Source organism: Delphinapterus leucas, chromosome 11 (assembly GCF_059928025.1).
Source record: "Delphinapterus leucas isolate spDelLeu-1000000601 "Yukka" chromosome 11, BTC_Dleu_Yukka2, whole genome shotgun sequence".
NCBI lineage: Eukaryota > Metazoa > Chordata > Mammalia > Artiodactyla > Monodontidae > Delphinapterus > Delphinapterus leucas.
The window spans coordinates 12,424,436-12,451,139 of record NC_143139.1 but is presented as its reverse complement, the minus strand read 5'-3'; the positions used below and the strand labels follow the sequence as shown (position 1 = coordinate 12,451,139).

The 26,704-nt window shown below is 37.5% G+C and overlaps 1 protein-coding gene across 1 annotated transcript in view; it reads right to left on the bottom strand.

Moving 5' to 3' along the window:
* The window catches only part of PTPRO (protein tyrosine phosphatase receptor type O), a 117,279-nt gene that overhangs the window by 76,185 nt on the left and 14,390 nt on the right, over positions 1-26,704 (bottom strand). Inside the window, exons 3-7 of the mRNA XM_089920073.1 lie at positions 19,904-20,062; positions 17,998-18,150; positions 15,918-16,361; positions 13,783-13,944; positions 9,584-9,780 (exon numbers count right to left, since the gene is read on the bottom strand). Of these exons, the coding sequence (XP_089776199.1) occupies positions 9,584-9,780; positions 13,783-13,944; positions 15,918-16,361; positions 17,998-18,150; positions 19,904-20,062 (1,115 nt within the window). The remainder of the gene's footprint in view (positions 1-9,583; positions 9,781-13,782; positions 13,945-15,917; positions 16,362-17,997; positions 18,151-19,903; positions 20,063-26,704) is intronic.

The window sequence follows — 26,704 nt, the reverse complement described above, 5'->3', positions numbered from 1 at the left end:
AGCTGGAGTGGCAATTCTCATATCAGACAAAATAGACTTTAAAATAAAGGCTATTACAAGAGACAAAGAAGGACACCACATAATGATCGTGGGATAAATCCAAGAAGAAGATATAACAATTGTAAATATTTATGCACCCAACACAGGAACACCCCAATACATAAGGCAAATGCTAACAGCCATAATATTGGCAATTGACAGTAAGACAATCATAGTAGGGGCTTTTAACACCCCACTTTCACCAATGGACAGATCATCCAAAATGAAAGTAAATAAGGAAACACAACCTTTAAATGACACATTAAACAAGGTGGACTTAATTGATATTTATAGGACATTCCATCCAAAAACAACAGAATACACTTTCTTGTCAAGTGCCCATGGAACATTCTCCTAGATAGGCCATATCTTGGGTCACAAATCAAGCCTTGGTAAATTTAAGAAAATTGAAATCATATCAAGTATCTTTTCTGACCACAACATTATGGTTGTGTTACAGGAAACAAACTGTAAAAAATACAAACATGGAGGCTAAACAATACACTACTAACTAACCAACAGATCACTGAAGAAATAAAAAAATACCTAGAAACAGATGACAATGACCCAAAACCTATGGGAAGCAGCAAAAGCAGTTCTAAGAGGGAAGTATATAGCAATACAATCATACCTCAAGAAACAACTCAAATAAACAACCTAAACTTAGACATAAAGCAATTAGAGAAAGAAGAACAAAAAAAAACTCCAAAGTTAGCAGAAGGAAAGAAATCATAAAGATCAGATCAGAAATAAATGTAAAGGAAATGAAAGAAACAATAGCAAAGATCAATAAAACTAAAAGCTGGTTCTTTGAGAGGATAAGCAAAATTGATAAACCATTAGCCAGACTCATCCAGAAAAAAGGAAGAAGACTCAAATGAACAGAATTAGAAATGAAAAAGGAGAAGTAACAACTGACACTGCAGAAATACAAAGGATCATGAGAGATTACTACAAGTTACTATATGCCAATAAAATGGACAACCTGGAAGAAATGGACAAATTCTTAGAAAAGCACAACCTTCCGAGACTGAACCAGGAAGAAATAGAAAATATAAACAGACAAATCACAAGCAATGAAATTGAAACTGTGATTAAAAATCTTCCAACAAACAAAATCCCAGGACCAGATGGCTTCACAGGGGATTCTATCAAACATTTAGAGAAGAGCTAACACCTATCCTTCTCAAACTCTTCCAAAATATAGCAGAGGGAGAAACACTCCCAAACTCATGCTACGAGGCCACAATCACCCTGATACCAAAACCAGACAAAGATGTCACAAAAAAAGAAAACTACAGGCCAATATCTCTGATGAACATAGATGCAAAAGTCCTGAACAAAATACTAGTAAATAGAATCCAACAGCCCATTAAACAGATCATACACCATGTTCAAGTGGAGTTTATCCCAGGAATGCAAGGATTCTTCATTATATGCAAATCAATCAATGTGATACACCATATTAACAAATTGAAGGATAAAACCATATGATAATCTCAATAGATGTAGAAGAAGCTTTTGTCAAATTTCAACACCCATTTATGATAAAAACTCTCCAGAAAGTAGGCATAGGTGGAACCTATCTCAACATAATAAAGACCATATATGACAAACCCACAGCCAACATCGTCCTCAGTGGTGAAAAACTGAAACCATTTCCACTAAGATCAGGAACAAGACAAGGTTGCCCACTCTCACCACTCTTATTCAACATAGTTTAGGAAGTTTTAGCCACAGCAATCAAAGAAGAAAAAGAAATAAAGGAATCCAAATTGGAAAAGTAGAAATAAAACTGTCACTGTTTGCAGATGACATTATACTATACATAGAGAATCCTAAAGATGCTACCAGAAAACTACTAGGTCTAATCAATGAATTTGGCAGAGTAGCAGGATACAAAATTAATGCACAGAAATCTCTTGCATTCCTATACACTAATGATGAAAAATCTGAAAGAGAAATTAAGGAAGCATTCCCATTTACCATTGCAACCAAAAGAATAAAATACTTAGGAATAAACCTACCTAAGGAGACAAAAGACCTGTATGCAGAAAACTATAAGACACTGATGAAAGAAATTAAAGATGATACAAACAAATGGAGAGATATACTATGTTCTTGGATTGGAAGAATCAACATTGTGAAAATAACTGTACTACCTAAAGCAATCTACAGATTCAATGCAATCCTTATCAAACGACCAATGGCATTTTTCACAGAACTGGAACAAAAAATTGCACAATTTGTATGGAAACACAAAAGACCCCGAATAGCCAAAACAATCTTGAGAAAGAAAAGTGGAGCTGGAGGAATCAGACTCCCTGACTTCAGACTATACTACAAAGCTACAATAATCATGACAGTATGGTACTGGCACAAAAACAGAAATATAGATCAATGGAACAGGATAGAAAGCCCAGAGATAAACCCATGCACATATGGTCACCTTGTCTTTGATAAAGGAGGCAAGAGTATACAATGGAGAAAAGACAGCCTCTTCAATAAGTGGTACTGGGAAAACTGGAATAAAAGAAGGAAATTAAACACTCCCTAACACCATACACAAAAATAAACTCCAAATGGATTAAAGGCCTAAATGTAAGGCCAGACACTATAAAACTCTTAGAGGAAAGCATAGGCAGAACACTCTATGACATAAATCACAGCATGATCCTTTTTGACCCACCTCCTAGACAAATGGAAATAAACAAATGGGATCTAATGAAACTTAAAAGCTTTTCCACAGCAAAGGAAACCATAAAAAAGACGAAAAGACAACCCTCAGATTGGGAGAAAATATTTGCAAACAAAGCAACTGACAAAGGATTAATCTCCAAAATTTACAAGCAGCTCATGCAGCTCAATATCACAAAAACAAACAACCCAATCAAAAAATGGGCAGGAGATCTAAATAGACATTTCTCCAAAGAAGACATACAGATTGCCAAACACATGAAAGGATGCTCAACATCACTAATCATTAGAGAAATGCATATCAAAACTACAATGAGGTATCACCTCACACTGGTCATAATGAACATCATCAAAAAATCTACAAACAATAAATGCTGGAGAGGGCATGGAGAAAAGGGAACCCTCTTGCACTGTTGGTGGGAATGTAAATTGGTACAGCCTCTATGGGGAACAGTATGGAGGTTCCTCAAAAAACTAAAAATAGAACTACCATATGACCCCACAATCCCACTACTGGGCATATATCCTGAGAAAACCATAATTCAAAAAGAGTCACGTATCACAATGTTCATTGCAGCTCTATTTAAAATAGCCAGGACATAGGAGCAACCTAAGTGTCCATCAATAGATGAATGGATAAAGAAGATGTGGCACATATATACAATGGAATATTACTCAGCCATAAAAAGAAACGAAATCGAGTTATTTGTAGTGAGGTGGGTGGACCTAGAGTCTGTCATACAGAGTGAAGTAAGTCAGAAAGAGAAAAACAAATACCCTACGCTAACACATATATATGGAATCTTAAAAAAAAATTGTTCTGAAGAACCTAGGGGCAGGACAGGAATAAAGACACAGACATAGAGAACGGACTTGAGGACATAGGGAGTGGGAAGTGTAAACTGGGAAAAGTGAGAGAGTGGCATGGACTTATATATACTACTGAATATAAAACAGATAGCTAGTGGGAAGCAGCTGCATAGCACAGGGAGATCAGCTTCGTGCTTTGTGACCACCTAGAGGGGTGGGATAGGGAGGGTGGGAGGGAGACACAAGAGGGAGGAGATATGGGCATATATATATATATATATATGTATAGCTGATTCACTTTGTTATAAAGCAGAAACTAACACATCATTGTAAAGCAATTATACCCCAACAAAAATGTTAAAAAATATTGAATCACTATGCTATATAGCTGAAAGTAATATAATATTGTGAATCTATTATACTTCAATAAAAAAAGGTAATAGCAGTTAGCACTTTGCAAGTCTACTGTGACCCAATAAAATAATGTTGTAGAGAACATCTCTCATTTAGATGAGCTCTTCTACTGTTCCTTTTAAAAAAATCTTCTAGCTATGGAAAAATACCATATAGAGAAAAGTAGTGTGAATAGACAGATGAGTAAAATGTATTTATTAATATTGAATGTTGGCATGCATAAGAATTGATGTTTAACTAATAGGTTAAGAAATGTGCTGCTTTGCCCGTTAGTGCCGCTGATGTTTTAGACAGTTTTGCTTAGTGGAACCAACACAGGCTCTCTATTAGACTGCCTGAGATCAAATCCTGACTCCACACCTTGTAAGCATGGGAATTTATTTGTAATTTTTAATCTCTTTATAATTCTTACCTTGACTTCCTCATTGATAAACTATAGGTAACATACCTAGTAGAGTGTTAGGATCCTTAAACTAGAGTATCAATAAAGTTAACTCTTACTACTCATTAACTTTTTGGCATCTAGAGTACCTAAAATTGTAAAATTGCTACAGAAAGGAGCATGAATCAATGAAGAAGAATATTGTTGACAACTTACCTATGCTGTAAGTTTTTTGTGTCTCATCATGAGTTTAAGAATAAACATAGTTATGGTTATATGATATAAATGTTAAACTTTTTCAATACTAAACAATGATTCTACACAATAGAAATTGTATAATTTGAACTGGTACAACTTGTTCTACATGTAAGTAAGGAAACAGCACACCAAAGTTTCTTTTCCAATAACTTGATCAAAATAAGATTAAACTGAGTTAATAAATGAGCATTTCCACCTTTTCTTTCCTATTTACACTCATGTCAGTATTTCTTGCCCATGTTTTAGAATTTTGATTCTCCTGGAAGCCATCTAAACAGAGTTTGACATCTCCTCTAATAGAGCACTTGCTGAAGAGACAAACTACGCATAAGAACACATGTTTTGCAGAGCCAGCAGTACTGTTTTATCTCTTTAGAATGTATTTTTAAGTAATAAAACTAATAATCATCATTGTAAAAATTGCTCACACCATAGAAGAGCAAATGAAGTCAATTGGAAGTCTTTCTGTCCTCCTCTCACCATTTCCCACTTTTTGGCAGGCAATCTTCTAGGCCCTCCTTGATACATATATACACAAATAATATGATATTGAACCATATAGGTATTATATTATCGACATTACTCCAAACTTTTCTTTTAAACTTCACAAACATTGTAGACATGTGAACATACCTGCAAATCGAACCTTGCTCATTAATCACTCATTTAGAATATTTAGAATAACACAGAGTGTAGATTGTTTCAGGGTGAGGTTAAAGTTTCTTTGGTTTGATAATATTTTAGGCAGTTGTTGATTTTAATTATTCAAATGACTTCCTGGAATCATAACCACTTAAATATACTCTCATAATAAGTTCATCTTAGGAAAATTACACTGCCTTAAAAAAAAATAAGAACGAACAATGTGTATATATATTACACTACTAAAAACATGAGAAGGCAAATGACCTTGGTGACAAATTATAAACTAATTTCCCCCTAAGTTTTGAATATTTGCTGAGCTACCTATATCACTTCTATTCCTCATACCTTTTTATTTATCCTGGACTTATTTAGAGGTGGACTGGAGGTGGGAAGGGGAAATGCTCCTGCATGCTACTTACTAAATAACATGTGCTTTATTCTCTAGAAGATTACTCCACACTCCTCCCCTAATTTTCACCCCATCTTTGCAATCCAATATTTTCTCTCTCTCATTTCTGACTGGCTTAGTCTCCATTCCAGAGAATTCGGTTCAGCCTAATATACCTCCAGCTAGGCACCAGTCCTATCCCTCCTCAGCTGAAGAAATAGAAGGAAAGATGTACCACAGAACATAGTAAATATTTGATAGACTCTTAAATAACGAGGTTAAACTAGATGATGGTGAGAGTTCCTTTCAGTCTGAAATGGTCTTATTTCTATATTAGGTGATCCTCTTTCCATTAGCCCTTTCTGTACATTTATTACAGTTACTCTGCTTTCTACAGAGAACCTCTAGAACCTCTAGATCTTCTTGCCTTGATACAAAAAGTATTCAGTTAGGTTTGCATAATAATAAAAGTTAACGATCTGGTGCGCATTACTATGTTCCAGACATTGCATTAAGCATCAAGTCCTTTTATCTTTGTTACAACTCTATGAGGTAGGATATGCTTCTCCTTACATTACAGATTAAGACGCTAAGATTTATAAAGAAAGGGACTCAGAGCTGGAAGCTGTTAAAATCAGGTCTGAAACCCAAGTCTGTTTAATTCTAGAGTCTATGCTTTTAGTCAGTACTCTTGACTCTATCAAGATGAGCGGTGAGGGTGACCTTCCCCTAGTATATCACCTGCAATCCGCCAGAAACAACACTCGCCTGGAAGTCAGATCACTTGAGCTGGGGTCTCAGCTCTGATGCTAATCAGTTGTGTGACTTTGGACAGGTCTTTTAAATAATCGGCCTCTTAGCTCTATCATTTCCTCTTTCGTAAAGCTAATAGATTGATTGGTCTTTCTTTCTGATTTAGTCACTTAGTTATTATACATTCCTATAAATTGTCACCAAACTTTTATGGACCAAGCAGATCACATATAAAAATAAGTGTACATCCATATATTACATGGTGCTTCTTAATTCTGAAATTCACGACTGTGTGTGAGACTTTGGAGAAAATGCCAGAAGCACACTTACTTCAAAGAATTGACTGGGTCCTTCATATAAAACATTGAGCACTGGCTTTATGTTTAACATATCAACATAGGTTTATTAATGAATAGCACTACAATGGTTGTTAGAAGGGTTACATCACAAAACTCCCTTCTCCACGAACATTTGCTTATAAACTCACACACAAAACAGAAACCAGACAGGAAGAACATATATATAATGAGGACAAATTCAAATTAAGGGGTACCAATGTACCTACATGGAAGGCCAGACTCTAAGCTTCATGAAGTCAAGGTTCAAATCAAATTTGTTTTTATTTCTAGCATCTCACACAGGACCCGCTATAGAACACAGAAATCAATCAAGCTGTGGGAAGGAGCAGGGGCAATAGCGGTGAATCTCATGAACGATCTAGGTAATCGGTACAGCAATGATCCTGTGGTACAGGTGATGAGATGATGGTAGAGGAAAAGTAAGGAGAATAAAAGTATAAGGGAGTGAAACATTGTGATTAATTATTCATCTGTGTTTGGCTTTGGAATCACTCTTCTTTTTGAGCTGCGTTTTGAATTTTCTGTTTAACATAGCACCGTACCACTGACTATAGAACTAAAGAAATGTTATTATTTTTTTCTTTCTGGATAATGCTTGCTTCAAGAAATAACCTAAGTCAGACCAATCCTGGCGAGAATGTCTTCTGGATTCCTTTGATTAATGGGTACATGGGTCTAGGCCAATTTTTTTTTTGCGGTACGCGGGCCTCTCACTGTTGTGGCCTCTCCCGTCGCGGAGCACAGGCTCCGGGTGCGCAGGCCCAGCGGCCATGGCTCACGGGCCCAGCCGCTCCACGGCATGCGGGATCTTCCCGGACCGGGGCACGAACCCGTGTCCCCTGCTTTGGCAGGCGGACTCTCAACCACTGCGCCACCAGGGAAGCCCCTCTAGGCCAATTTTTGAGATTTTTGCACTGATGTTTCTCCTTCTTTGAAAATGTGTGTTTGTGTGTGTGCGCGTGTGTGTGTGTGTGTAATGATGATGATGTAATAATACCACACTCTTCTTGCAGTAATTGAGGTAACACCTAGCACAGTGGTCTAGTTCCCACCCTCCACTTCAAATACTGGCCTCCTTGCCTATAATCCTTAACAGCTTCATGTCTACATTTCAAGAAGCCATTGTCAAAGTGCACTTAAGGGCTTCCCTGGTGGCGCAGTGGTTGAGAGTCCACCTGCCGATGCACGGGACACGGGTTCGCGCCCCGATCCAAAGGAAAGTCCCACATGCCGCAGAGCTGCTGGGCTCGTGAGCCATGGCCCCTGAGCCTGCGCGTCCGGAGCTCTGCGACGGTAGAGGCCACAACAGCGAGAGACCCACGTGCCGCGAAAAAAAAAAAGTGTACTTAGACTAGCTTTTTCTGGTTCATTTATAATTTACGATATCCATTTATACTTTTAGCCTTTGGCTTCTATGTTAACATACGTAACTTACACATTAGGTGGGACAAGAAAAACCACACCTGAGAGCAGTCAAGTTCTAGGTCATGTCCTGCAGGCAGGACACATTTTCTATTAATGCAGAGTCAGCCATGCTGCATACCCTCAGGGAAGGAAGCTAATGAGCTTCTCAGTGAGCTGTGATTACTAGCTGAACTGTTTAGCATATTTACTCATTAATTCAAGCCCAGAGATAGCCTCATCTTCAAGTTGGGCTTATCTCAGCCCTCTAAGGCTTTCAAGAGCTCCAAAGGCCGTGATTCCTGAATTCATCTTATTAATTAAAATTTTTTCACGCTTTGAATTACGCTAAATGCCTAATTTTCATGGGATAAATGGAAACACTCTAAATAGCTTTCACACAGCAAACATATTTTTTGACTGCGTATTAGATTTCCAGTGTACTCCACACAAATTGAAAATTTAATTTTTTTCATTTAGGCAAGAAAATACTGTTTGTAAGACACCAAGAATCAGTACCTTTGATCTTATGAAAAAAATAAATCCGGGTTTTAGGAAAACAGGACTGGGCTCCAGGATTCCTGTGGGTATTTAGGGCATCTGAGAGCAAAGTCTGCTCTGGGGCCCAGGCTGGTGGTTTCATTCAGGACTGATGATTGGGCGTGGTGTTCATTCCATAGCCACGCCCAGAACTACTGATTCCCACGTGTTTCCACTTGCCCCCCCCCTTGTGCTCAGCTAACGCCTATTTACCCTTCAAAACTCTTCAGTTATGATTAGTGAGGGGGTAGTTTTTCACTTTATGTACTTTAAATTTTTGAATTACTTTTTCAGTGAGCATGCCTTATTTTACAGTTAAAATAACAAGAAACAATGGGAAAAAAATAAAACAAGCAAACAAAACCTCCCCCAAACCTTCTGCTTCGTTATCTCCTCCCCTGGGGGAAGTTCTGAGCAGTTTCCAAATCCTCTTGCCCCAATCCATATTTATTCATGCCCTTCTTTCTGTGAGCTCATATGGCCTCTCGATCATTTACTTTTAACCTAGGCGTTATTTTATACTCTGCAGTAATTATATGTTCACTTACCATTGTTCTCACTAGATTATAAACTCAGCCAAAGCAAGACGTGTAAGAATTGTCTAGATCCCCACCATCTATCCCAGTACCTGGCACATCGTAGATGTGCAGTATATTCTCTTGAACGAGGAATTAAGTAAAAGGAAGATGGTAGTTCTAAGCGGGAAAAGGAAGGCGACTGTGATTGAAGAGCCTCGTGCATTGATCACCTAGCTCCTCCCCCACTCTTGGTAACACTGCCAGGGACGCACCTGGGAGACCTCAGCACAGCTTCTTGCCATTGGCGGCCCCCTTGCATCCCCCGCGAGGCTGGGCTGCAGGAGGTGAGGGAGCCAGTCTGCCCTTCCAATCCCTTTACCTGAGTACAGTACTGCTTTTCTAGCCTCTGGCTCTCCTTTTGTTTCTGGCAGGTGAGTGACACCACAGACACGATGGTGCTGTTGCAGTTTTCTTGGGAAGACGTCCAGGACATCAAGGCAGTGGTTGAGCTTAGAACGTGGACACTCACATGCTGGGGCTTCTCAGTGAGTTCTTCGATCCACTCTCCTGAAGGACCTGGATATCAAATCAGACGCTGAGCTGGTTGAGGTACAAGATTCTAGTTTTAAAAATCGTGTTGTTTGCCTTTTGCCCTTACAGAGATACTCCAAGTAAGACTGGCAGCCAGGCTGGCAGGTCTTTACATTCTCTGCTTAGCTACAGTCTCCCCTGGGTGACCTCCCCATTGACCTAAGCAACATCCTGGCAGCAGCCACCAAACCAGTTCTACTGAGAGACAGAAGCTCCACTTCAGTTGTTACGTGCCTCTGAGATTATTCCGGTAAATTCTTCACCAGAGAGAATTTACTTCTCTTTTAACAAACAGTATGTGTGGCAGTGTGGCATTTCATGAGTATTTATAATTCCTTTGCTGTTAGGATCTTCAGTCTCTAGAAATAATTATGTTGAGATTCAAATTAGTCTCTACTACAATCGTGTGAAAATTTTTAATTTGGTGACAGCAGGATCAAAGAGGCAGGGTGTGACTACCTTAGAGAAGAAACAGGCAACAGACGGGCTCAATTATAGAAGCTGGCGGAAACCTGGCTGATAATTTGAGGACGCGGTGGGCTCCTCATTATAAAATATCTCCCTGAAAGTGCCCGCCATTAGCTTTGTTCTCTTAAATTTCCAAAGTGGTTATTAGCACAGTGCCTGACACATCATGAGGACCCAAGAAATGTTAAGGTGATTATTATCTCCTGAAAGGCACTGTTAAAATGCAAATGTGCAACTTCTTTTATTTGCTTAGTATACATTTCTTAGTTCCCTCATAGGAAGCTGTATTCCTGAGCCCGGGAGAGGGGAAGGAGAAAGCAGCTCTGTTGGCGAGGGCAGTCCCAGGCTCATGGTTAATTGGGTAAGGGAAAAAACAACAATAAAAATGATAATAATAATGATGATGGCAAAGAGTGGTAGGACTCGCTGCGTGCCAGGCTCTGTTTTAAGTTTATATGTGTTTACATATTTTAATCCTTTAATTTTCTTAACTAACCTACGAGATAAGTACTAGGATTGATTTCACTTTCAGATGAGGAAATCGAGGCAGAGATAGCACAAGTAGAGCTGGGATTCATGCATAGGAAGTCTGGTTCCAAAATCCATGCTCTTAACCCCTGCATAAAACTTCCTGGATCACTATGAAAGAGTGAAAAGCATGGGTCTGGAGATAAGAAAGTTGGCCCCAAACTCAGTTTTGCTCATTATTAGCAATGCAAGCTTGGGCAGATGACTTAACTACTCTGAATCTCAGTCATTGCATCTGTCAAATGGACAAATCATAGAATGTTAGGATTGAAAAGGACTTTAGATTTTCAATGCTTTGTTTTACTGATGAGGAAACTGGAGCCCAGAGATGTGAATGAACTTCCCAATGTCACAGAGCTAGTAATGTTTGGGAACCAACCTAGAACTCCTGTCTCCTGGGTTGGGGCTTTGTGATAACTTATCATGATACTCTCTGATTAGTTACTTCACAGGACTGTCGATGGGATCAAATGAGATTATAATGTGTTAGAGAACTATCTAAATGTGAAGTGTTATTACTGTTATGATGATTACTGGGGTAGTGGGGGCATGGAGAGAGAAGGTGGGGGGAGGCAAAATGAATTCACTCACTTAATGTCTTTACATTAGGACTGACCCGATAATCAACGCAAGATAATAGGTCACTGCAGGCTCCATGGAAATGGACTTTGCTATTAAATATTTCTAGAATCTAATTCTTCTTCTGACACCAATTTGCCAAACTTTCTGTGACTCAGTATTTTTTTTCAAGTGACAAATGGGGATAAGAGAAATATTCCCTTCATGAGGCTATTGGGAGACTAATGTAAATTTCTACCTTAATTTTTATCTCTGAGTAAAACCTTCAAAACTACACAAATTCAGTATCCTTTTATTTATTTATTTATTTATTATTTGTTTATTTTTTTGCTGCACGCGGGCCTCTCCCCGCTGTGGCCTCTCCCTGCTGTGGCCTCTCCCGTTGTGGAGCACAGGCTCCGGACGCGCAGGCTCAGTGGCCATGGCTCACGGGCCCAGCCGCTCCGCGGCACGTGGGATCTTCCTGAACTGGGGCGTGAACCCGTGTCCCCTGCATCGGCAGGCGGACTCTCAACCACTGCGCCACCAGGGAAGCCCCCACTATCCTTTTAAAATCAAAGGCATATACAGAGTACACCTGAATAACTCATTACCGCAGAACATCATATCTGAAGCTCTAAAAAGATTTTTATTGGCAGAGAAATAGCAAAATTTCTAGTGCCCTATATTTTCCTAGATGAACATTAATATGCATCTTTTTGAAATAATCATATGTGTGAGCAATTCTGACACATTCTCAGCAGCTCTGGTCAACTGGATACTCTAGGAACAGGGCAGAGTGCTTGACACTGGAAAATGGTTCAATAAATACTTGTCGAATGTGCAACAGAATTAACAAATAAGCAAAGAGTTTAACCCCAGCCTAGGGTTTTGTAATTTGGTATGAGAAGCAGGATGTACACAAATAAAATACATCTAGAAAAATACCACACTCAGAGAAGCTCTGTATTTTGCCTTGTGCACTATGATACACAGTAGAAATTCAGAGAAGGGAAGAGCTAATGGCCAGAAGAGTTGTGGGAGTTTTCCTGTAACTTGCAGTGGATCTCTGCTGGCAGACAAGGAAATCTCTGGGTTAATGAAACATTTAGCCTCATGGGAAGAACTGGATACTAAACTTTGCTCTCATTCTCAAGTGATGTCACGTCAAAGATTGCCCATAACTGAAAGACATTTCACCAGTGGTGACATTTTTGGTTTCTTAAGTAAAATTGTTATATGGGATATTTTCAACATTTTTAAGCTGCTAAGTAAACTGATCTCGGGCTTGCCTGGTGGCGCAGTGGTTGAGAGTCTGCCTGCTAATGCAGGGAACGCGGGTTCGAGCCCTGGTCTGGGAGGATCCCACATGCCGCGGAGCAACTAGGCCCATGAGCCACAACTACTGAGCCTGCGCGTCTGGAGCCTGTGCTCCACAACAAAAGAGGCCACGATAGTGAGAAGCCCACGCACCGCGATGAGGAGTGGCCCCCACTTGCCGCAACTAGAGAAAGCCCTTGCACAGAAACAAAGACCCAACATAGCCATAAATAAATTAAAAAAAAAAAGGCAAAATTCCTTAAAAAGCAAACAAACAAAAATACTGATCTCTTCTCTCTGCCCCCCTCCTCCTTCCCCTGTCCATCTTTTTGAGGATCATCTGATGAAAGGTGGTAATTTGCTTTTGAAGGAGGAGATAGAGTATGGTGACCCTCCTTCTCGGAACTCGGTTTTTATCCATTCCCTTCTGGTTCTTCTTTCTGCTGGTCAGAGGCACATTTAACTCCTGATAAGCTAGGAAACTGGTTTTTGGCCTCTAAACTTCTGGTAAGCATAGTCAGATTAGCAAAAAACATTACAGACATACACTATTTGTGTAGCTTTTAGAGGCTAGTTATTGCTCTGCTATTATCCCTGATGGAATTGGTAGAAGATGCCCTAAGACTTGTTATTGGAGTATTCATGATGCTCTAGCTTAGTCTTGTGCTAACTTTTGGAGACCACCTAGGTCTCACTACACCTCAATCTCTCTTTCAAGCTCCATAAGCTCAATACTCTAATGAGACTTTTCACACAGAAAAACAATATCAATTTTCATTATGGCCTCGAACAAAAGTCCTCTTTCCCAAACTATGTGTCCACATCCTTGGAGACTTTGTTATCACTAGTGTGGAAGGTCAGTTTAATAAATGTTCAATTATCACAATAATTTTAAAATATCCTCAAGTTAAATCCCTGGATAGGTTTGCTACTATGAAACATACATATATTTTCCTGCTGTCAAAATCTCATGGATCTGGGCCTCTCATGATCTTGAAGAATTCTCAGGGTCTCTAAGATTTGATGCATAATTGATGCCTGAGCATCATTAATCTCACCAGTTCCATTTTTCTAGCTCCTCTGTAAGTGCAAAATAATCTTTTTGGTACTTACTGATATAAAAACTGAGTGATTTTGCTGACTCGCTGTTTCGAATTTCACAAGATCCTGAGGAACTGAAGGTTGTAACAGATAACTTATATTTCCCAGGCTCCTTCAGTTCTGCAACAAATTCGTGTGCCTCTTCATCCACTGTCAAATATTCAGTAAAGTTTTCTAAATCATGGATAAAAAAGAGAATAGATATGAACTGATATCTGGAGCAGCCTTGGCTATAGAAGTCAATTAATTAAAAAAAAAGTATTTAAAAAAATTTTTCCTCCTTCCTTTTGTCAAGTTGAATTATACCTCTAAAATTACTATTTAAAAAGGTGACTAGAGCTTCCCTGGTGGCTCAGTGGTTGAGAGTCCACCTGCCGACGCAGGGGACACGGGTTCGTGCCCAGGTCCGGGGAGATCCCGTGAGCCATGACTGCTGAGCCTGCGTGTCCGGAGCCTGTGCTCCACAACGGGAGAGGCCACAACAATGAGAGGCCCGCGTACCCCCCCGCCCCCAAAAAAAGGTGACTAAGAGTTCAAGTTATTTTTTGCAATAGTTTTAAATGACCAAATTAAAATATGGTGCACTAATCAATAAAACTAGGGGTGGATATATACTGCATTCTTGCATACTGTCAACCAATGAAGTTATATACACAAAATAGAAGTATAATGTTAGGAAAAAATAGCAATAATCAACGTTCTCATTTGGATATAAAGGGTTAAAAAACAGTACCAAATGTTGTATAAGTTCTTTGTGGTAGCATTAAATATCCATAAGTGTCTTAAAATATATTGAATTATCTCTATTTAGAAATAATCCTCTGGATACATTTTTCTGACACTTGTAATATTTTTGCTTCATTGGTTTGCTTTCAGAAATTTTAAAAGTAAAAATGATTTTTGCATTGCTTCAAAGTCCACCTCCTGCTGCTTATTCATTTGAAGTTGTTATCATTTGGTGACTATAGTACAACACACCACAGTCAGATAAAAGCATGATTGAACCTTCATGGAAATAGGCGTTATAAAAAATTATGAATTATAAGACCCCATTTTCCATAGAATATATTGAGGAATAGAAAAATAAAAGATAGATTAAGGGAACTTTTTTTAATACAGGTAATTTCAGGCAAATGTTAAGAATTTTGACTCAAATAATTGGAAATGATGAAGGATTTCAATGTTATATAGTATTTGGGTATGGTTGATTGCTCTCTACTCTAGTAGAGAGGAATTCACAGGTCTTGTATTTCATTCTATTGAATAAAATGGGGGCAAACAATACGTCATATATAAGACTACATGATTTGAATACCTTATCCTATAAATAAGGCTGTCAATTTAACCTCACATTTTGGCAACTTGACAACTTTTGCTACCCAGACTACTAGACTGGAAAGCATAAAACAAAACAAACAACAAATAACTATGAAAACCTACCAAACAACAATTCACATATGATTCATGATCCAAATTTACTGAATGCTGTGGCCCTGCTTTTCATAAATTAGTGGGTTAAATATAAAGAATAACTCTCAGTTGCTAAGTGAATACAATATATAATATAGTAGCTAGAGTGGAAATACCAGTTGCTATGTATTTTCTATTCTACTACCAGCTTCTCTTTGGGAAAATGTGAGTGGTGCTGGTTTCAGCGGGCACCCGCTAAGGGGAATAAGAGTAGCTTGATAAGCAGGACACAGGTCTGATACTCTTGGGAAAGTAGCCAGGTTGTCAGCAAGATTGTTTTGCTGCATGCTTCACAAATTTGGGTACTGGAAAACAGATTATTTCTCCAGGATATTTTGTAATTTGTTATGGTTAGAACCTTAATTCAAAATCTTTCCAAATATAAAGTTTCCTCAGTTGCCTGGGGTAGGTGAAATGTCAGGTAATGAAATGTATACAGTTGCCTGTACTTGCAATGTATGAGCTGCCCAAACCAGATTCTGACCCAATCTGTTCATTTTTGTTTTCTGGTTTCCGTCTGCATTGGATACTCAATTAAATTCTTCCTTTTCTTTACCATCTTTCTTTAGATATTAACTGTCTACCATCAGTCTTTCTTTCTAAATGTAATCTTTAAATGCTTCAATTTCCTTTCCTTCGCACCATTACTTATTTCCTCTGATTTCCTATTATTTTACCTTCTCTTTCCATGTGGATATGGAACCCATCAAATGCAGTGGGTGGTTTTGGTGGTAACCAACTCAGTATCATTTGGACAGGGAAAAAAGAGAAAGAGCTGGTCGTCGATTTCTCAGTCTCACTGAGTGTTTTGTTATTTTCGTATTCCATGGGAAGAACACTGACAAATTCATCTTCACTTTCAGGAGTCGCAGATGCACTGTCCCACCAATATGGTTGGGATGTGGTTTCATAGTCACTGATGTTAAAATCAGGCCAACCAGAAGAAATGTTGCCAGAGGGAATTTCAGGAGTGTCATCAGTAAAATGGAAGAGTTTGTCTTTTCCCATTGTATCTTGTGATCTCATGAACGATTCCTCTGGGAAACTGCCACTCTGTTCTTCCCAGTTGTTTTTGTTCAAGTTTACTATACGAACTGAGATATTTTGAGGAGGATAGGGGACTGTAAGAGAGAGAATTATCATTTTCAAGTATTTTTAACTATTATAATGAATACTTAATCTATTAATGAGTCAAACATACAAGCAGATTTAGAAGGTAGAGTTTAGTTTTACTTTTACTGTATAGATAATTTACATCAAGAACACGTGTGGTTTCAAGTACACATACATCTAAGATTTTGTACACAGTGTGCACACATTAGCTTATCACCAGTCACACTTCAAATATTGATACATTAATTCGTGATACTATGCTTGTCCAAGTGGTGATTTAACCACTTCCAAAGTAGAGTTACATACATATTTTTCAGCTTATCACAATCTCCTTTTTTAAAAACTGAGTCTCTGTCACTAGATCTTTCTTACAAAAAAAGCAACTATAGTGTTTTTATAGCTATCAAGATAAAAATACTCCCTATGACATAGTTGCACTTAGGAGAGTTAAATGTCTGAATTGCCTTCAGAAACAATAACATGCATGTTGGAAATATGGCTTCGTTCCTCATCTCTCTAAAATAAAAACTGTGCACACAAAATGAGTTTATGAACTATGGAATCATACTTTTGTAGTGGTAGAAAATTATGAAGGCACACTGCATGGTCTCTACCTGTAAAAGATTGTATGCATCCTGCAGATAGCAGCTCGACTCTCACCTCTTCTATGAACTTCTAATAAAAATTAATCTCTCCCTCCTTTGTGCTGTTACATAAATTTGTACCTCTTTAATAATATTTATTATTGCATTCTGCCTTGTATGAGTGCCAGTAGTACCTCTACCATTTTTGAGAACAGGGAACCATCTCACCAGACTTTGTCTTCATCTCTCCCAGTACTTTAAACAACTCCCAGGTGAAAGATGCTCAATTAGTTTCTTTTCTTGAATAATGAAAACTACAAGTAGAATCTTAGATGTTGATGTGAGGTGAATAAAATTTAGCTGAAATATTTTCTTTGCTTTGGCCTGCTTAATGAGAATTCAGATTTTTCAACACATCTTAGAATTTCAGAATGGCAGGGTCTCAGAGGTGATCTATTATAACACATTCCCAGTGTTTGTATGAATTGTGTCTCCTGCATTCCTACTGAATACTTAAGGACATTAGGCATGAAAAAATATCAGTCATATTGGTATTGGCAATGGGTATTTAGTATGTGTATATTTATATTACCCATCCATTCTTCCATCTACTTACCATCTATCCATCCATCCATCCATCCGTCCTATGATTGTGCTTCATATTAGTCATGCTACTAAAATTAATAATCTGATAATCTGTAGTAGAACCTCCCACATCTGTTCTTCTGTCATATGAGTATTTTGTCAGGTTATAGAATAAATGATGTGCACTTGATCCAGTTAAATTACTTAATTATAACTTTTGGTAGTATCACACAATTTTTTTAATTCAAAGATTATAAATCTATGATTTCATTGACATATTTAAAATTTTTAGAATTGAATATTTTGTTCAATTCCTTTTACATTGATAGAAAATTTGTTTTAGGTTACTAAAATACGTATTTATTTTCTTTCTCAGCTCTGGAACAGAATTTTCCTTAGAATGATAGAAAGTATATATATAACAACATATCATTTAATTATTTTTTCACTAAATTTGATTCTTTGGAAGACTTACCAGTTCTGTGCTGTTTGGGTTCATGACTGACACCGCTGTACTCCACAAGAGTGCTTTTATTAAAAGTTGCCTCAGATACCAGCTGAAAGGTGATATTACTGTAACATATTCCTGGCAGCCAGTGATTAAATACTGTTTTTCCCTTAAAGAAATCTGAGAAGAAAAAAACAATTATATTAAAACTTCAGTTTCCTAAATGCCACACACTTCTAGAAAGTTCTGAACAATTATGACTAACTATCCATAAAATAATATTTCCTGCAACTTCTGGCATGGTCAGTAATAAAAAATTGATATAAGGCTAGAGGTGAAAATTTGGATTGTTTTGGACACAAACTGAAAGGCTTTTTTCTGCAAGAATTGGATACAGTTGGAATTAAAATTTTATTATAAGAACATTTGGTGTATTAAGTGGAGAAGATAACATATAGAAATTGTAGAGATTAAGTTTCTGCTAGCCATTTACTTTAAGATAAAAACCCAAGGTATTTTGCCAATTTACGACTCAGGAAAAAATAATTTTACAAGAAATGTTTTCACTAGTCTCACTTGTAGAATATAGCCTATTTAAAAAATAAAACAGTTTGTCTGTCATTTGGCGGATAGGACCTGCTTAAATAAAGAATAAAATAAAAAATTTGAATTTTATTTGGAAAACATTTTTTTTGGAAAATAATAATAAATTAAAAAATCCAATCCAAGTTAGAAATGAGAGAAACAAAAAGTACCATTTATTGAATGAAAAACCAAAAATAATTTTAAATTAATTAAATTTAAAAAGAGAGCATATTAATTAACTTATTTTTAAACTCATGGCATTTAGCTCAATAAAAGTTTCAGTGACTGCTTTTCAATTATTTCTGAACTTATATTTGCATGTGATCAAAAAGCAAATAAGGTCTCAATTATTAATTTGCAGATAATCTGTTTTCATTGAAAATAAAGAATGCAGTAATTTATGGAGTCTATTTATGTTTATTTGATTTTTTTTTAAGTTTAAAACCCCTGTAAATTCACTGCATATATTTTAAACAATGTCTCATTAAAAAAAAAATCCATGGAAAATTCAGGAGTTTGTAAAAGCAGCACGTCAAAGTGAGATATTTCTGGATATCATGCCCTATGTGGTTGAGTACCTGTCCTCTACTTAGTTTCCAGTTACAACTAGTCAAATTTGAGACCATCATCTACACTCTGCAGATAAATATCATGGTGCTGGGTCCTGAGAATATTTATGTTTCTCCAGTTCAGTCCCCAAAGGCCCTCCCTCCTTCTCTCCCTATCCCTCTCCCTCTTGACCTGCCTCTGCCCCTGAAAAGTTGAGTTCTTTCGAAATTATTAATTCCCCTAGGCTCTCCTCTCTCTCAAGATCCCATCAAGCCAGTAAAAATAGTGAAACCAATTTTTGTATATTAATGCAATCACTTAGCTAGTCATACAGATAAATATATACAAAGGACCTAAAAAGCATTGTCTTTTGCATTTGAGAATAATCTTGGACCATCTCCAAGTGAAACTTTGTGAAAGGCACCTCTCTAGCTTCCCAGTTCTAGAAGTGCCCTAACACACTCAGAAAGAAATGGTTAAGTGAGGTGCTTCTAAATTTAAGTTTGAATTTGTTTCCTGCACCAGACATGCAGGAATAATATTTGGCAAGAATAACATGTGAGTCACAATAATTTGAGTTTTTCTTATGCTTACGCATGACACATGACTCTAAAGAACCAGACATTCTAAGACTCCTCATAACAATATTTTCATGCATCAGTAACTATTTTTATTGGTTCATTTATGACCAAATAATGAATTATAAGACCTCTTCAGAGCAAGAGCAAGAGCAAGACCATTTGGCAAAAGTCATGTAAAAGTAATAGTCATCATTTTTCATCTTCCTTTTGCCTCTTACCTTTATATAGCATTGTCCGGAAGTCTTTACCTTCCCAGTAGCTTATGTTTACTCTTGTGAAAACGTTATATTTTTCTGGATAATGAATTTCAAACAGGACTCCTGTTTCAGGAGAAGGTTTATAGTCATATATTGAAACACTGGTTACGGGAAGAGGTTCTGCAGAAGGAAAGTTAATGGAGAAAGGGGAATTAAGGAAAGAGCAAAAGGCCATTATCAATACTTGGAAGGGCCAGGGATTACACCTATTAGAATTTCACACATATTTTTATTATGTGTAAGACACTAAGCTCCTCAGTACTCCTGAGTTGAGTGCTCTCCTTAGCAGTAATTAATGATGCATATTTTAAATAGTGATTTCTGCCTTTCAAGGAACTCTCATATTCATTTTTCCATTTGCCTTTTGCAACAACCCTGAGATCTAGGAAGAGCAAATATTAATATCATCATTCAACATATAAAAATAATGATAACTCAGACTTTAAATTACTTGTCAAAGGTAATTTAACAAGGACATGGCAGAGTCTGTATCTCCAGATTCCTAGTTCATTTTTCTTTTCCCCAAGCCAAGAAAATTTGACATTAATAATAGACCAGTAGCAGAAAATACATTTTGGCTCTAACCAAAGATAAATGTCTCAATAATCAGTTATTTCTTTGTGTGAACTTAGCACTTTTTTTATGTCAAGCATAACATTGCCAACCATCCTATGTTGTGAGGATTATAGTTTATGATGTTTATCAAACTATTCTTTCTACAGAAATTTAAAAATGTTTATTTCTATTTTGCATGAGTTGTTAATTCATCACAAAACTTTGTAAATACTCATTTTTTTAATAACTGTGATTGACGTATGTCTGCATCTCCTCCACATCCCACCCTTCAGCCAAAGTCTTGCAAAGTGCCAGAGGCCCCTCACCCTTCAGTAGGAACTACTGGATAAGTTTTACTTGCATTCATTTCGTTCAAGAAAATAGTTTAAATAATTTGGCTTGGAGTCAACTCTTCTATTATAGAAAAATTGATTTTAATTCAAAATTTTAGAATTGAGAGGATTCTTGGACATCTATAGCCTAAATGAAATATCCTTAGTTTAAATTTTATACTTTGAAAATTTCAGTTCCAATAACATAAGAAACCAAAACTGACTTAGTTCATTCAACAAATAATTACCTACTTTGTCTCAGTCTGTAGCTAAATATCTTTCATTTTGTTCTTCAGTATCTCAACCTATTTTTGCTTTTGACTGATGAGATCCAGGGAAGACTGAAAATACATGTTAAAATTCTTAATGTTTTCCTGGAATTTTCTCATAAACCAAGCCTATCTATAAAATCAAAAACCAAGCCAACATCTATAAAAAAGTTGGAAGGCCTTCAGATTGCAACATATATTGGGATCATGTCCCTGTAGACTATGTGCAATGTTCTCTGGTTAGAATATTTCTATTTTATCTTTGTCTCATCCTTGGTTTTCCTACTTAAAGGGAGAACAGAGTGAACTCACTTAAGTGTCATGTAAAGAAACCAGCAAATCAAGCCCTGAAGACACTGAGTATTTCTCTTTGATTAATCCCAAAGAAGCCTTGAACCATTTGAAGATCTTTCTTCCAACTCAGTCTAATTACTAACCCAGGGAGTCTACACAATCCACTTATTGACTCTGGATATGAGAAACAAAATGAAAGCTAACAGCAAACAGCAGCCACAGAGCCATAACTCTTCCACTGCTGCAGCCCAGTTTCACATCCTCACCAGGGGTCTGTCTACTGGAAAGAGAAGTTAGAGGTCCACTCAATCTTTCATGCCCTGAGTTAGGAAGTCTGCATATCAAAGCCATAGTCAAACTTTGAAATTCAAGAGATACAGGAGGATTAGAGCATAGATATTTTATTTTATGATTTTTCTGTTAGCTGTGCCAACAACTTAAATTTTAAACTAAGAGAATTTTTAAAATGCCTACTTACATGTTTGCTTCCTGCATTTCCCTCAGCTTCAACATATATAACCCAGGTCAGCTGTAAATTCTAAAGTCCATATGCACAGGCATTTTTGAGGTATATTCAATACAAGAATTACTGTTTTCTAGAACTCAAATGCATTCTCTAGAAATATTTTACCATCTCTCCAGTTACTTCCCTCATTGTTTTTCTTTTTGAAAAATTAAGGGATGTGGCATAAACCAGAGCTGTAATTACTCATGTGTTTTTCAGTGATGACAAGGTAAAATCTTGATCTAATTCATTACTCCTTTCTCTGCCAACTATCCTGTTATACTTCCCTTTCTTGTTTTAGGAACCAGGTGAGACTGGACAGAGAAATGTAGTTGTTTAAAAATAGAAATCATTTATTATCTTCATTTATTACGTTTTTGTCTTTAGTTTTTCCTTTTTAATTAAAAAAATTAATCATTACAAAATATAGTTGAAACTCCCCCGTATAACTTACCCTGATCCCATTTGCCTCCCATAATTTGGCCAGAGGTAAATTATTACTCTGAATATGGTGTTTCTCTTTCCATGCATGTTTTTCACTTTTATATTTGTAAGTGTCCAATATTCATATGGACTATTACTTCACATACTTTAAAATGTTATGTTGATGGTATCATATTGTACGTATGATTCTGCAGCTTACTTTTTGTTACCTAACATCGTTTTTGAAATTTGTCCATCTTGCTGTATCTCTAGAAAATTTAGTATCCATTTTACAACTATACAAACAATATAATTTGTTTTTTTTTTTGTTGTTGTTATATAGGTTGTTTTCAATCACTCACTTTTGCAAATAATGCTGCAATAAATGTTTTGGGACATGTTTCCTTAGGTTGGAAATCCTGGATAGTAGAGTATGCACATCTTCAACTGTTTGTGATATTGTGAAAATGTTTTCTAACTTGATGTCAATTATCTATCAGTTGTGTGTGATAGTTCTTGTTTCTCCATATTCTTTTTCCAACACTTGCTTGTATCAGTCTTTTTATTTATTTTTAATTTATTTTATTTAATTTATGTTTTTGGCTGTGTTGGGTCTTCATTGCTGCACGTGGGCTTTCTCTAGGTGCGGTGAGTCGGGGCTACTCTTCACTGCGGTGCGTGCGCTTCTCATTGTGGTGACTTCTTTTGTTGCAGAGTGCAGGCTCTAGGCCTGTGGGCTTCAGTAGTTGTGGCACGTGGGCTCAGTAGTTGTGGCGCATGGGCTTAGTTGCTCTGCAGCATGTGGAATCTTCCCAGACCAAGGCTCGAACCTGTTTCCCCTGCATTGGCAGGTGGATTCTTAACCACTGTGCCACCAGGGAAGTCCAGTCTTTTTAATTTTTGTCACTCTGAAGCCTGTGAAATTTTGTCTCTTAATTTCCTGTTCAAGAAAAAGATTGAACATCTTTTCATATGTTTATCTGTCATTCAGCTTCCCCTTTCTTAAAATCATTTGTTTGATACCCTTGCCTGTTTCATGGATTCTTTTTCCATATTTTCCTGCTAATTTCTAATGCAACCTTTGTCATATATCACTTCCCCATTGTCATTTTTTATTGTGTCCTGTGCCTTTCATCCGGATACATTTTTCTTCTTGCTGAAACATATAATTTAATAGTTATTTAAGTTAGAGCATGGGTGTTAAATTCTCCTAGGCTCTGTATACAAAAAAATTTCTTTATTCTTGATGTAGTTTAGCTGGGTATAGAATTCTGGGTAGTCTGATTTCCCCTCAGCACTTTCAGGATATTGCTCCATTGTCTTCTTGTACCAATTATTGCAGAAGAGAAAGCTTCTGTCAGTCTAATAGTTATTCCTTTGTGGATACCATGCTTTTTGTCCATTAGTATCTTCTAAACTTCTAATTTATTTTTATTTATCCTTGATCATCTGCAGTTTCACCATCACATATCTAGGTATGGTCTTAGTTTTTTTGTTTTTTTTTTGCGTTACGCGGGCCTCTCACTCTTGTGGCCTCTCCCATTGCGGAGCACAGGCTCCGCGGCCATGGCTCACGGGCCCAGCCGCTCCGCGGCATGTGGGATCTTCCCAGACCGGGACACGAACCCGTGCCCCCTGCATCGGCAGGCGGACTCTCAACCACTGCGCCACCAGGGAAGCCCTGGTCTTAGTTTTGAATTATCGTCTAGGTACTTGGAATGCTTTGTCAATCTGTGGATTCATGTCATTCTTCAAGTCTTGGAAATTCCCATAATGATTTCCTCAAATATAATGCCAATCATCCCCTCCGTATGTTTCTTAATCTCTTAATCTCATTAGTTACAATCTCTCCACCTCCATACCTGTGGTAGTATTGTCTCACTGTGCTAAATCATGGGACAATGACACAGTATCATCTTTCAATTTACTGACTTTATTTAATTTTTATTAGTACAGAATTTATCCCATCTATTGAAGTTTTTCAATTAATTAACATTAAATTTGATTAATTAAATTAATTTTACCTAGTTTAACCAATTAAATTAAATGTATTTTTTATTTTTAAAATTTATACTTATTCTATATGTTTCTGTTTTATTGCCAATTTTTGTTTCATTATTCCTTAATTCTTTTTTTTTTTAAATTTAATTAATTAATTAATTAACTTATGGCTGTGTTGGGTCTTCATTTCTGTGCCAGGGCTTTCTCTTGTTGTGGCTAGTGGGGGCCACTCCTCATTGCGGTGCGCATGCCTGTCACTATCGTGGCCTCTCTTGTTGCGGAGCACAGGCTCCAGACGCGCAGGCTCAGTAATTGTGGCTCACGGGGCTAGTTGCTCCGCGACATGTGGGATCTTCCCAGACCAGGGCTTGAACCCGTGCCCCCTGCATTGGCAGGTGGATTCTCAACCACTGCCCCACCAGGGAAGCCCAATTCTTTTTTAATATGTGTAATTCTTTCATTTATCACTTTGTATATCATAGCATACTGTAAATTTTTGTTACATTGCTACATAAAATATAATATAAAATATTATAATAATTTTGATGCCTATCTTTTTTAGCATAGATTTCTTTGTGTGTTCTAAAATATAAGCCCTAGGCCAAATTTTGTTTTCTCATTGCTCTATTTCTTGTTTTTTCCTCACTGCTTTGAGGCAGTTTAGCATCCTTTCAGCTCACCAGAATCTGCAGTCTAGAACCAGGGCATATAACATTATTTTGGGGTTCTTCATGTTGTGGATGGTACAGTGGTTTTCACAGATTCATTCTCTGAGTCAGAGGGTGACTAAGCTTGGTCCTTGATAGTAAGAATGTGTGTCCCTTGCCTGTATCCTTAGGCCTCCATATGTGCTTTTTTTTCACAAGCAGGAAGAATCTTTACTCCAAGCAAAGAGTCTGGCTCTGGGCCATATCTAATGTAGAGCAACTCAAGCCTTCCTCCTCTACAGGGGCCCAGATTCAGTACTGTCTCCTTTCAGACCCAGAGCACAGGGGCCCCATGACTTCAGCCTACTTCCCTACTTTGAGTTTCTGATTAATGGAGACACCTATCTTATTTTTGAGCCTGGAAATATACTTCTGTTTTTCTTTTCACTTTTTGGTGGGAGCACAGAGTGTATGACAAAGGAGGACTTTACTGCATTATTTTTACTAAAAATCCTACCATGAAGTTCCCATGTTTTCTTTTAATAAAAAACTTAAAAATGACATTTAATATCATTATTATTTCCTCATTAGGCGTTCCATATAATAAAAACTGATGTTCAAATGGAAGAATATTTTCTGTTCCTTCATTACCTTTGAACCATTCATACAGATCATAAATAGGAAGATTTTTAAAGTTCTGGATGTGGCTATCTTAGAAGATGAGAAAACAAAAGCAAATGTGGAGCAAATACTGTTTCAAGAAAGCAGAGGTAGCCTTGTACTTACTAGGATCTGCTAAGTGCTAAGAGGTGCTTCTTTCTGCGATTGTTCTGTTTTGAGGAACTAAAACTAAAAAAGCTGTTGAGTCAGTGATCAGTATCCTTTGCTCTCAATGTGACCAACCTAAGAACATGTGTCTTCTGACATAGCCCTCTTGAGGAAGATGAACATGGGATTAGTCCCTCACTTCTGATGGCAGGAGTAGGGAAAAGGGACCAGTCCAGGTCCCAGGCCAGAGCTCTTGTAATATGTATTGATGATAATTTGAGACCTGACCTGATGGTTCAGCTATATCCAAGCAGGCCACTGAGGTGAGCTGGCTGCAGCAGCCACCCATGGTCCAGGAGGATGGTTACCATTACACCCACTAACTTAGTTTGAGTCTCCATCATTTCTTTAGTAGGAGAGCAAAATTTGCCACCCCAAAATGTATCTCTTTGGCATGAGGAGTAACTTAGGCTGAGTATTTTTAAGAAAAAGATGACTCAGGAAGAACCCTTAATCTTCCCCATAACTGCCTAAAAGAATTTAGGTAGAGGGCCTGTTCCTGGAATAGAGCTATCACCAGAGGTATTTGCACAGAAAATGGGCTGGAAGTGGCAGGGGAAACTCAGCAGGGCCTGGAGATCAGAATCCACTCTGTGTCCCATTGTCTCTGCATGGCCCAGCAAACATTTGTTCACCAAATGTTTACTTTTCCATCTCCAGGTCAATTGCCTTCCTCCCCTTTGTAGTCCCAAACCACTACCCTGACATCCTCTTTTGTCTTTAGCTGAAGATGGTCTTTAAGGTGAAGGTTTTGGCCATTTTGATGAGTTATCAGTTTTCCTGGGTCTCTCCCATGTATACATGTTATTACATTTTAGTTTTGATTTTCTCTCACAATCTGTCTCACATCAATTTAATTCTTAGGCCAGCCAGAAGAACCTAGAAGGGTAGAGGAAAATTCTTCCTCT